The sequence below is a fragment of the Pezoporus flaviventris genome, unplaced genomic scaffold (assembly GCF_033815535.1).
Source record: "Pezoporus flaviventris isolate CSIRO_AGI_PZ_B2104156 unplaced genomic scaffold, CSIRO_AGI_Pfla_v1 ptg000002l, whole genome shotgun sequence".
Taxonomy (NCBI): Eukaryota; Metazoa; Chordata; class Aves; order Psittaciformes; family Psittacidae; genus Pezoporus; species Pezoporus flaviventris.
Genome location: NW_026892550.1, coordinates 15,948,267 through 15,961,485, shown reverse-complemented (window position 1 = coordinate 15,961,485; position 13,219 = coordinate 15,948,267). Strand labels below are relative to the sequence as shown.

The window sequence follows — 13,219 nt, the reverse complement described above, 5'->3', positions numbered from 1 at the left end:
TCTTGAAGCTAATGAATGTTAATGTTAAATCAACATACGTAAAATGGTCAAACAGTTTGCTCTCAACTTCAGGTAAAAATGTGTATATACATATATAAGTTGATGGGGGGTGGAAATCAGGCTAGTGGAACAGAGATTTCTCTTCAGGCTCATAGTCAGGACCAGGAATGTCAGCTCAACCACTGTTTTTAAGGTGGTGAAATCTATTTTTGCATTGTGCATTCTTCTGCACTTTGATAAATCCCAGTATTTCCAAAACTATTACAGTGTAATTTATATTAAACCATAAGGCTGTACATGAAATTATGATACACTTTTTCAGTCATTAAGGGGTAAAGCTAAAGAACAGTTATTAATTTTATAGGGAAGAAAAACTTTGGGGAGGACGTATATTTATAAGAATTAATTTATGTGTGCAGCTGTACTTTGCTGCTGCTTTCTGTGAATAGCACTGCATCAGAGCAGAGCTGCTGCTTGAGAGAGCTTGATGAGAGAGAAATGTTATCAAGCAAGCAGGGTATTTCATTTCCCAGTTATGTAAAACTGAACTTCATTTTACAGTTAGCTGTCATAGGACAAGCAGCAATATTTAGCCTGTTATGAAAATGGGGATTTCTTACAATTACTCTTTCGCCTTTTGGGTGTGCAATTTTCGCAGGCTCTGCACAGTGCAGGTGTGCTGCTTACATGTTTAACTTGGTTGAGTAGATTAAAAAATATGTTTTGGCTAAATGTAAAATCTGTTGCTTCAGTTTAGCCTTACACTATGTGAATGTGAAAGTTTTTAAGCACAAGCTAAAATGTTTGTTGCAGAGTTATGATTGTTCAGACTCAGAGCAGATGGGCAGGGCAGAATCATCGTAATTATTTAATTAAATGGTAGGCTTAATTGCGGAGGTGGTGGTAGGTTGGTGCCTGTCTTTGTCTTCCCTTTCCCTCTTCCCCGCCACTACAGAACAGTGAGTCTAGTATTTCTGTCTGTGATCTTAAACTGATTTGTCTTAGTCCTTTTTCTATTTACCTTTACCCAGGCCATGATATTTTTTTTTGTTTTTGTTAAGGCACAATAAATGTCATAGATGAGATAGAAGGAAAAAAATTCTTTACTGTGGGGGTGCAGAGGCACTGGCACAAGTTGCCCAGAGAAGCTGTGGCTGCCCCATCCCTGGCAGTGTTCAAGGTCAGGTTGGATGGGGCTTTGAGCAACCTGGTCTAGTGGAAGGGGCTGGACCGAGATGATCTTTAAGGTCCCTTCCCATTCTATGATAAATAAGGCCTTTTTAATTTTTTTGGGGGGGGGGGAGGGGTGTGTGTGGAGGATTTGAAGGGTTGAAGGTGGGTAATGTATGGGTTGTAATCTAGCTCTGCTCTTAACAAAACAGAAAAACCCTCAACAACCAAAACCCACTTTTTTTTTTTGTCTTTTTTAAACCATTGGCGTAACTGCATTTTATGGTGTCTTAAGTCCCCATAAAGATTGTCAGGCTCTAATAGCAATCCATGTATTAATAGTTTGGACTGTATGGAAAAACTAGGTACCAGAAGAGAGCAGAGGATAGATTGAATAAATGGGCAGATTAAATGGTCATACTTTGTTTTGTAAGAGTTGTGGTGTGGTGCTGTGGAATAGAAAGTGCTATTAGTTACTCAAAGCACTGAGTTAAGCCAGAATAATTTTGCATTTCCTTTTATTAGTCTGAGTTTGAAATTAAAATACGCTTTATATTTTCTCTGCTTTCAAGTGCAGGGCCCAAAATATAAGGTGCTTATTTTCCACCTGCATTTCCATTTTATTTGGTGTGTTAGTCTTGATTTGTTACCATGTGATTCAGTGTTGCAGTGTCTGTTTTCCTCAAGTTCCATCCAGTATTCAGCTTAGCATATTTCGGAAATGTAGTGTTTGGGGGCTTTTAATAGGAATTTAAGAATAAAGTAAAACTAACTACCCACAAAAAGATCCTCATCTGGTAGCGCCAGATGAGGTGCTAAAAGGTGTTCTTATGGAGATTTGGTGGACTTTAGTTCTGAGGAGACTGGTGTAGTCCCAAGCAGCTGGAAAAGGATAGAGGATGTTTAGCATCTTAATTTAACTGAAATTAACCTCTTAAGAATTACATCTACTTTAAAACCAAACTGATTTTGTTTTCTTCTGTAGATCTCTAAAGTGAGGGTCTCATAATTACATCTTGAATATTAGTATCGATATTACAAACCTGTAAGAATGACAGGCCATGAATTAAGCTGCCTGCAATACTATTTGTGGCCTCTGGTGGTCTGTATTTGGAAAGGGAATGTTAAAACATGTTTTTTTGGATTCAAGTCAGACTGAGTCACACTTACGTAAGAATATAATGATGGAGAAAGCTCATCACATTGCGGGGGTGTTTTGTTTTGTTTTTATTTCAAGTAGTGCCAGAGGACAGTTTAACCTTCCACCACTACCGCTACCATCACAACCTTTAGACTTATTAATGCATTCATTCACATGTTTCTGCATACCAGTGCTGATAACAATACCATCTGGGGAAGAGGGCTTGACTTCACTGCTGTGTTATGTCTGGTAGCAGACCTGTGGTAAATCTCATGTTTGTTTAGACTGTACTAGTGCAGTACAGTTTCAGAACTATCTTCTTCACTCTGTCCTTAGAGGCTTTCTGAGAAACCAGTTGCAATTGAAGCATTTTGTTACATGGGCTACTAACTCCTGGTAGAGCTATCAGCACTGGGTCTTGAGCCAAGATCTGTTTAGCTTTCCAGTATACATAGACAACCTTGATGGCCTTCAGACTAGAGATTTTGATGCCTACATATAGTTCTATTTAAATAATCAGGTACTCTGTAGCTTTGAAACCCTCTTGTCTTACAGATGTGGTTAGGTGTTGATGTACCAAATCATGGTAGTAAACAGTCCAAGATGCAGTTGGAGGCCATCCTGCCCTGCCCTATGCTCTGTGAACTGACCTAGCTAGGCCTTGTTCCTCTATCTGTGAATGCGTGACTCATCGATATGGGCGTTTGTGTTGGGCCCATACCAACCTTGTTTAGTCCCACAGTGTTTTGTTCGCCCCACGGAAGCAAAGAAAGCAGCGGATGAAGCCAAGATGAGGTTTGCCCACATAGATGGAGATCATTTGACGTTGCTGAATGTCTACCATGCTTTCAAACAAAGTAAGTGTGCACCTGCTTTAGCAAAATTATTCAAAATAGTTTGTGCTGCCAGCTTTTGTTCTGGGTTCCAGGGACAGATGAGAGGTGTGGGCTTGTTTTCCAAGCCATTCTGTTGTGATCTTAAATACTTTTTCGTTTTGAGTATGTAAAAGTTAAGTGCTGCTTGTCTTTGGGATGGAAGCAAACCCAAAAAATCTAGCCAAGATAATAATGTAATAAACTGATGACTGTGGAGGCAAGCCAGGCTTCTAAATCAGCACTGGGTAACCTTGGACAGAAGGAAGTAAATGTGCCTATAATTAAGAAATATTGGAAGTTTGTTATCTGACATTAATTATACCAAAATCTGCTTAATTGCTTAATTTTCAGGGAGAGCAGAGCAGAAAATACAGTGCAATTGAAGAATATGCTAATAGAACCAAAGCCTTTTTAATATAGTTAGAAATTCTATAATAAGGCCTTGGGATAGATTGTGGGGCAGATGGGTGATGCATCAACAAGTAGTATCTTAAAGCCCTATGATAAATTTTTTTCATTTTCCTCATTTTTGTGTAAGGATTTTAGGGAAAATATGTGGTACTTCTCAGCAGTATATTTTAGCAGCTTGAAAAAGATGGGAATGAAGAGGGAAAGCTAGGAAAAATGGCTACATAAGTGGTATGCTTTTTTAACAGTGACGTATCCTGGTGGTAAGGAAAAAGATTACTCTTAACTGCCAACCAGGTTAACTTGGGTGCTCCATTTGCATTTATGTGTAGACAACAGAAAAGCAACAGTCTTTTTTTTCTGAGTAAAAAGAAACCCAACTGGGTGTCTCTTTCTGCTGCAGTTTTGATCTAGAAATTTTGCATTGAAATAATCTGCCACTTTATGTGGCAATCCTAAATAAATCTATTTTCAGAGTAAAAGTCAAACAAAAGTATTCACAATTGTTTGAAACAACAGCTGAGAAAAACTAATACTAAACAACTGGGAGTTGGAGGCACCTTTTGCTTGTTTTTATTAGCTTTTTAGTGAACAGGATCTAGTATATCCTTTGAATGTGTTTTGGCGGGGGGGTATTTCTGGAAGCCACTGGTTTCATGCTCAGGTTCCTGAGGGATGGAATTATCTGGGGAATAATCTTCTGTTCAGTTTCACTGTGAAATTGAGTAGGATTTCTGGGGTTCAGGATCAGAAGATGAAATGCTGCTACTGTTTATATCTAGAACAGTATAAACCAGTTACAGATCATCTGACTTGCACAGTTCAAATGGCACAAATGCTGTGGTACTTAAGCTGTGATTCTGCTGGCTAGTGTACAAGAACTTAAGCATTCATACTTAATTTTAAATATATTCTGTAATATAAAGCACAAAAAGAACTTAAACATATTTCTTATTGTGAAACCTTCTCAATGGAAGTTAGTAATAGTCTCTGTACAGGAGATACTTTAAGTTTTGTTAGCACCGTTTTTGTTGGATTAGTAAAGTAACAAAAAATTTAGAAGAGCGTCACTTCAAAAGCAACAGAATTGGTAGGGAGAATTGGGTTTCTTGGTGTTAAACACGCACTTGGGTTTAAGGAGGGTTTGTTTTCTCAAATGCAGTGTAATTGTGTACAATCTTGTGTCCATTGCACGCTGCAGTTAAAGATGGTGCAGTGTTCCTGAAGCTGTTACATTTTACAGTGCCGATTGAGAAGATGATTTTTGTAGTTGTGGGGTGTGATTTTTTTTTTTTTTTTTTTTTTTTTTTTACCTTTACTGGTGGGGATGTTTCAGCCAAACATCAGTGATTGTATGTATATTGTGTTGGGGGGGTGGTGGTGGTGAGGGAGCTACTTTGTCCTGACCACATGCTGCCTGACTAGAAAACAATTTGGGCAAGTTACCTATAATGCAAGAAAATGACTTAAGAAACTAAATACTCTTGTCATATATGAAAGCTTGTGGATATTTTTTTTTCTGGTTCATGTGACTGATTGATCAGTTGCTGTTTTACTTAGTTGCTCTAATTGGATGAAATACTAATTTTTGATTCATGTGTTTTAATGTTGCAGATCATGAGTCGGTTCAGTGGTGTTACGACAACTTCATTAACTACAGGTCCCTGATGTCTGCAGACAATGTACGCCAACAGCTGTCACGAATCATGGATAGATTTAATTTGCCTCGTAGAAGTACAGACTTTACCAGCCGAGACTATTACATCAACATAAGAAAGGCATTAGTTACTGGGTATTTCATGCAGGTATGTATGCATCCTTGCGAGGAACATAGCTTGGTATTTAGGTGGCTTTTAATGTTAAGATGGTTATTAGAATTTATCAAAACTTTATGGATGTTAATTAAATTATATGATTCACTCTATTGCCTTAGTCTTTGTTGGATTACTTGTTTTTTGCTCCAGTAGTACATTCTTTAGGCAAATCTTACTTGGTAGAGAAGCTTTAGGCAGTCTTCCTCATACCAAAATACTGTTTCTGGCATGACTAATCAGGAATTGGCTACCAACTTCTCAGTAACTGGGGAAGGAACTTCATACAACATTTCAAGTTAACTGCAGAAATGTAGTTTTAAAATTATTTGTAGTCTGATACAAGTAGGGGAAGTGTAGCTGTATGTAAATATTAATTATATGTAGAAGGGGAGTATTTTCTTTGCGATACTTTTCCATATTTATATTTCACTTTAAAAATATATGTCACAAGTACTGGACCAGATCCGTACTCTCAAGATGTACGCTGTCTGTAACTCACTTGCCTCTTGAACCAGGACGTATGGAAGCCAGTCTTCACTGCTGCTGCCTGGTCGCTTTGCATTTCATGTTCAGCATGTCTCCAAGCTAGAATGCAGGCTGTGGCTTTTCTTTGTGTGGTGTTTCTTGTGTTTTGGTTTGGTGTTGCCTTTTTTGTTTGCTTTGGTTTTTGGTGGAATGTTTTGGTGTCATAGTCCCCTAATGCTGTGATTTTTTTCTGCTGAGTGTTTATCCCTGGGGCTAGAAAGAGTCCCTTTGCTGGCTTTTGCAGATCCAGGAGTACAGAAACTTTAATGGGAGTCACTGTGTTCAGTCCTTGCTTTCAGCACTTGTTTTCTTCATCTTTCTTGGGGATGCCTTAGCACACAATCCCTCTACACCTTTAATACTGTAAATCTTTTCAAAGACACTTTAGTCTCTACTGCTCAGGAGGTAAAGATCTGACTATACTACTCTATTCACCATACAAATATAGGCTCACATGGATGAAAATGGAATCCCTTCCAGAAGTTTCCTTGGCTTCCATGGCCCTCTGACCCAAATTGTCTTTTGGGGCTGAATCAAGGAATAGCTATGGCAAACCTATTGAAGGCATTTGGAGTGGAAGCCATTTCAGCAGTTTCTTTTCTCCTTTGATTTGTTTGAGTCCATTTTATTTTGTTTTCTTCTTTGACTGTTTAACCTCCATGATAGTGTGCTACCTGTTTGACCTTGACTGAACTCTCTCATGAATTCCATGTTGTTTTGAATAGCTTTCAGTAGAAAACTTAAAATATATATACTTAAAAGAGATGTTGTTTACCAGCAGTTGAAGTACTTAAAAATGCAGCCTGTGTGCACATTCTACTCTCTTTAAGCAGGTATTCTGGCTCTGCCATTTGGGGGCCCATGTTCAGAAAGCCCTGTAAGGAAATTCATACTTTGTTCTTTGTCCTCTTAGTACAGAGTGTGAGTAGAGTGCCAAGTCTGAGCACTTGCAAAGTGTGTGCATGCCCTGTAAATATCATAGTCTATGGGCAGCACATGACAGAATTTGTTTCTTCAAACTTCTTAAGCTTTAAATGGAGTGTTAAAACCAGTAGCGGCCCTTGTTCTGAAGTAGTTCTCATTGCCTGCATTGTTTTATACTTTGGTAATAGCCTCTGTGTCTTAAAGAGAGTCACCAAATCTTACTGTAAAAATTGTTTGGTTGATGTCAGGGTCTGTATTAACTATTAAAATAGTGCAAATTATGTAATTGTTGTTGAGTACTGTAAATTTGCCTTCAGTTGTGTGTCAGTGACTGATAAACGTGGAATTTCTGGTGGTGACACGTCTCATTACCCTTTATATTTAAATACGAACTTGAATTCCAGTAAATCCTTAGACAAGCAGAAGGAACAGTAAAATAAGTTAAAATTACCAACAGTTCTGTATACAGAAAAACTTTTGGAAGGATAGGTGCTAACAACAAGTTGAGTGTCTTACAGAATTCTTACATCCCTGGTTTCTTCTAGTTTTTGTTATGAAAAATGTTTATTGACTTTTTTCAGTAACTATTTCTGTGTCATGTATCGGAATATGTAAAATATGTAAAACAGAGCAGGAGTGGTATTTGTAGAATCTGCTCACTTAAAGTATGCCACAGAAATGCCATCTTCTCAGTACTTAAGTGCTAGATATGTCCTGCCTTAAAGGGGAGGGATTGGAATATCGTACAACTAACACATCTGTAATTTGGCAAAATAACTCACGAACTAGTGATGTAGATGATTATTTACTCAACACAAGTAGGAAAACTAAGCTTATAATTTCTAAAGTGTCAACACACGTGTAGCTGAAATAAGCGTGTGGAAAAGGCTAAGCAAAAATTATACAACAGGAAGTAAGTGAAGGAAATTGTTACAATTGAATTGGAAAAAGCAAGCAAATGCCAGAGTACCTTAAAGATGGGCTGTCTTCATTGTAGTGATTTTTTTGAGCTTGATATTGCCAGTTTTCTTAAGCTTTTTGTTGTTTTATTTCTGCTCTAGTACTGAAGGCAGAACAAGACTATATAGTTGGAAATTTAAGTCAGATTTTAAAGATTGATCAAAGTCCTGTGGTGTCTTCAAATCAAGGCTGGATGGAACCTTTTTTGGAAAACATGGCTTGGAATCACAGGATATATCAGGGTCATTAGGATGAATTTCAGTGATGTGGTGCTATACAGGAATTTAGATGTCAGCACTCCTCTTATGATCTCATTCTTACTGTTGTTCTGTCTTTGGTGCTATTATGTGTGTAAAATGGTGTATATTTTGAAGTCTTTATGTAATCAGGCTCCTACAACAATAGAAAGGTAATAAAGCCATGACATGAAGGTGGTCACCAGTGCAGTTAATGGTATTCATTTGAGCTTTACTCTGCAGGCAGAAATCCAAGCAATTGACCATGCTCCTTTGGTGCATGCTACCATTCTTGTTTCAAAAAGACAGACAAGATACAATAATTTCTCTAAGCTGTCAAGACCAGCCTGCCAAAATCTGTAGCCTTAAATCTAAAAAAAAGTTGGATCTGACAATACTCTTCCTGCTTTTGCCCTTTTGAATGCATTTGGATTGGCAGTGTTTGATTAAAGACCCCTGGTTGGGCTCTCTAGGTTCAGTGATGTGATGGAGAATACATAAGCATGAGCACGCTTAAAATTTCAGAGGAGGGTGTGCTATTCTTAATAAAATTGTGACATCCCTGAAGCCTCTGTTAGAACGTGAACTAAAAGGTTTTCCTATGGTGGCCACTGTTTCCATGAGGGTTTGTCATGTTGATAACAACCTTGTAATTGTCTCTAAGTGATCAGCAGGTGGCTTTTTTTAGTCTGCAGAGCAACCTGGGTGGCTTGGCTCTTTGTGATCCTTTGAGAGTTCTGTTTGTGTAGCTCCTCATAGTAGTCAATAGTGTTAATAGTTTTTCTCTCCACTTACAGCCCCATTGCTCATTCAGGTAGAATAATTCACAAATGTGTTGTACTAACACATGATGGACTCCTTGATGATTGCAGGGTTCAGGTGTGTATTTTGCTTACTACCACTGCTCATTGAAAAATGAGTGTGTTTGTACAATGCTGTGGTTTCTGTGGAAGCTCATGCTTTTTATGCTCTGAAAAACATCACAGAATCATCACTAAAGGATTGGTTGAGGTTGGAAGTGACCTCTAGAGGACATCTGCCCCAACCATCGCTCGTTTACAGGCACTGGAGTTCAGAGGAGTGTAGGTGCATATGCTGCCTCCCATGGGTCCCTGTTCATTCCCTTACATCGACCTTGCTGCTCACCTGAGCCCTAAATTCTTGTAGCTTTGTGATCTGGCAAGCCACTCACCCCTTTGGAGAAGCGGCAGAGCTGGCACTCAGTCAGCTGTGCAGGAACAGCTCAGGCCAGGAGGGAGCAGGAGGATGCAGTAGCTGACCGCTGGAGCGTCATGGCCTGCGGTGCAGCCGTAGCGTCACTGCGTGTTTCGTGATGCTGTTGTCATTGCTGGGCCTGAAACTCTTCACCAATCCGTGTGCTCACAACAGCACGTTATGGAATCTAAATAGGATAAGTGCTGTAGCGCAGTGTTAGCTCGGGATATAAATAAGTCACAATAGTGTGTAACCACTTAATAGAGACTTATCCCTCATATCTGTGTTCCAAGGAAACATATTTTTCTTAATTGGAGTTATTCCAGTCGCTGTCCTTCCCTTGAAATTAAGAGCCAACTGCACTTCTCCGCAGCGTTTCTTTTTCTTTGAGTATGCTTAGTTAGTTCTGAATGTTTTTTCCTTAGTTCAGAATTACACAAAATAAACAGGAAATACAGCTCTTTTCTTTTTCTTTGTCATTTATAATGATAGTAATCATATGTATTTGGGAAGACTAGTTAATAAGACCTCGCTGTCTTAATACATGTGAGTGAGACTGAGGTGCTAAAGGTAAATTGCGTTGGGTTAAATTTAACAGCGAGCTGTTTTCTAGAATGAAACCTAAATAAATGAATTGTTCTGTGGCAGATGAATGTCTCTTCTAGTCTGGTTTGCAGCTATACTGCTACTTAATTTTGCAAATGTTGGGTTGAATTGGATGAAATTAAGCCTAAATGGTTACAGAGTGCTGTTAATCTCCCTTGAAAAGAACCTCTGTTGACTCTGTGGACTTCAAGTAAGGTAACAGCGTTATTGCTAAGATCTTGGGTGAAAATTTGCAGACCATTGAAATACTTTGTTCTGCTCCTAAAACATGTTCTGGATATTAATGGCATAAAATATAAAAGGGAAGTACACTCAATGTGTTACTAAGGAGATACTCTGACTTTAAAATTTGAGGTAGCTATTGCTTTAGAAGACTTGGGATTTTAATCTACTAGAAAAAGGTGAGATACAGCAAGGAATTAGGAAAACAAGGAAGTACACAGCCAACATTAAAGGAAAGCAGCTAACCATGACCTGATAAAAAATGTCTTTCAACATCTTTCACCCATTGTCCATCCTGCTTAATCGTTTTTATGGTGTGTGTGTGTGTGTGTGTGTGTGTATATATGTAATGAAATAAGTACTGAGGTCATCTTGAATTGCCAGTATCAAAAGGTTAATTCTGGTTACCTGTTCTGTTAGATTAACTGTTCTTACCGAGGATATACTTCTAAGGATAACTGTCTGCTTCCTCACAAATCTTAATGAGCTAGGTATCGGAGCATCTCAGTGAGGGAGGCATTATTCCCTTTCATAGCGCAAGCAGCTTAGTCAGAAGAGGTTAATTGATTTTCACCAAGGTCACAGCAGAAGTGTGTTGCTGAACCTACATTTTCCAGCTCTGAACCTCATGCTGTAACGAGGCTGCTCTTACCTCTGACATGCCAAACTTCCCATTCCTACTGGACTGACGTTTTTCAGGCCACTGCGAGAGGATTTGCAGAATATATTCATCAGTAGAATTACTGCTGAAACACTGCACTAATAAGAACTTGAAAGTACAGTGTTGTGGATTTCCAGTCCCATGGTAGCTGCTGTGATCAAATGTTTGAAGCAGGTGTCTGTAGTGGACCGTGGTTGACTCTGTGGGATGTTGCAAACCTGTCCAATAGATACTCCCTTTTGATATTCTCTTTGCTTTGCTGTTGTTCTAATAATGATTCTTCTCTTTAGGTGGTAACTATTTTTGTATGTTGCTTGAATTGTGTATTAGAGTATACACTTACCATGGCAGTTAGCAGAAACATCTGGCATCTTGATTGTGTCTATAAAAAAGCCTGAATGGTTGAAGTGGTCAAGTAATGTGCCAACTTTAGATGAGATTTGAAAGTTGGGATAGTATGTTGTGTATGGAACACTTGAGAGTCGGCTTGAAATCACTTCACTTAAAAATTGCCTGTGGTAATGGAAGAATGTCATTGTCCCTAGGTGGCACATTTGGAACGGACGGGGCATTACTTAACAGTGAAAGACAACCAGGTGGTGCAGTTGCATCCCTCCACTGTTCTTGATCATAAACCAGAATGGGTGCTCTACAATGAGTTTGTCCTTACAACAAAGAATTACATCCGGACATGTACAGACATCAAGCCAGAATGGTAAGCCAGAAGTCTTAAACCAGTCATGACCTGCTGTAAAGCTCTTGGGTTTTCTTTTTTAAATTGAGGCAATTCCTTTCACTTCTCCTGAAGCTAATACTAGAGAACAGTCACAGGAACAATGATGGTGTGGACTTGAGCTCTTGCAGATGATTAAAGGTTTTATTTGTGGATACTTGTTGCTGTTTGTGGGAGCTGTGTGTGAAACTGACCTCCGTGCAGTGCGCAGGGAAATGCTTGCCTTAAATCCAGTGACTGTGGTACTCCTGGGAAGGAGCCGCTTGGAGGCGCTAGGTTTGGGGAGATGTCCTAGAACCCACTTGCTTACTTAAGAGATACCATTAGATGCCTCTGTTCTCAGGATTGAGGTCCTCTCTTTGCAATAGATGTCTTAAATTTTTCCAGAAGGATCTGAGCAGGATTCAGTGCTTTCTTAAAACATGAAGGGAAGAGGTACAACCTGTCTTGTCCTAATATTTATTTGTCAATAGCGTGTCTATTGAGGAAGTTAGAGGCCTGATCTTCTGCAGACAAGCAAAGGTCTGAATTGTCTTGTCTTTAAGGTTGTACTTAAACTGCCAAGTTACAAGCTTTGGAGACACATGAGGCTTTTCAGTTGTTGAGATCGTGCTGTTGTGCAGAAGGAGTTCATAAGCACATATACAGCCTGCAGTATTTGAATGGAAAAGATTTGAATCCTTCCTCAGCAATCCTTTTCTTGAGAAGCGCTGCATAGCCTAAAGGCAGGGTCCTATGGCTTTGATTGTGTTTTTAAGCTTCAGCCAGTTAAGGTTCAACTTTGTGTTCGTGCACAAATTGGTTTTGAGGTAGGCTCTGTTTCCTGTGGGCTTCTACATGAAGCAGCAGCTCTGACTGCAGGGACTGCTGTGACACATACTGAGACAGCAGTGAGGCCTGTGAGGGACACGTGTGTGCACACTTCTTGTGAGGAGGAAAGCATCTTGTGAGGAGGAAAGCTTGTGCGTGCTTTCTTGCCTTGGACTCCGGTGCTGGCACAGGGTGGGACCGAGATGTAAATGTGCGTGAAACTTTCATTCATCTTAGCATCACAGATGGGCTGAAAATGAAGGATAATTGTTTCCCTCAGCTGCAGAGTTTTTGTAGGATGCATCTTAAAGTTTAAGTATTAGTAACAAACTTTTGCTTTCTTGACAGGCTGGTGAAAATTGCCCCACAATATTATGACATGAGCAATTTTCCACAGTGCGAAGCAAAGAGACAGTTGGATCGCATCATTGCCAAACTTCAGTCCAAGGAATACTCACAGTACTGAATTTATGCTTTGAACTGAAGTTACTCAGAGGACAGCTTTAAGAGACGAAAGGATTCAAACAAAGTTCAAGTTGTGCTCTTCACTTTGGTTCAATAATGGCCTTTATTTGAAAGCTTTTTAATTTTTCTTTACAGTAAATATTCCATTCTGATTTCATAAATTAAACATTTATGCCTCCCTTTTGTGTTGACACTGTAGCTCATACTGGAAAAGCTAATCAATGTTTTGCAGTTTATTGAAAGTAGTTCTATATATAACAATGTTACAAGCATTTCTTTAGAAATGGTTGAAAATGCTTCTAAAAAATGTGATTATCGACCATGGTATGCATGATCGTTGTAATTGTTGACATTCCTTTTAGAAGTTGTGAAATGTTACAACTTGTGCTTATGTAGACACAATCTTTGGCCTCAGTACGAAGGTACTGACTTCAATAAAGTCTATTTATACTAA

General features: G+C 39.0%; 1 protein-coding gene across 1 annotated transcript in view; it reads left to right on the top strand.

Moving 5' to 3' along the window:
• DHX15 (DEAH-box helicase 15) overlaps positions 1–13,219 on the top strand; it is a 49,394-nt gene extending 36,175 nt beyond the window's left edge. Inside the window, exons 11-14 of the mRNA XM_061470295.1 lie at positions 3,046–3,168; positions 5,209–5,399; positions 11,303–11,472; positions 12,649–13,219. Coding sequence (XP_061326279.1) covers positions 3,046–3,168; positions 5,209–5,399; positions 11,303–11,472; positions 12,649–12,766 — 602 coding nt within the window. The 3' untranslated portion in view covers positions 12,767–13,219. The remainder of the gene's footprint in view (positions 1–3,045; positions 3,169–5,208; positions 5,400–11,302; positions 11,473–12,648) is intronic.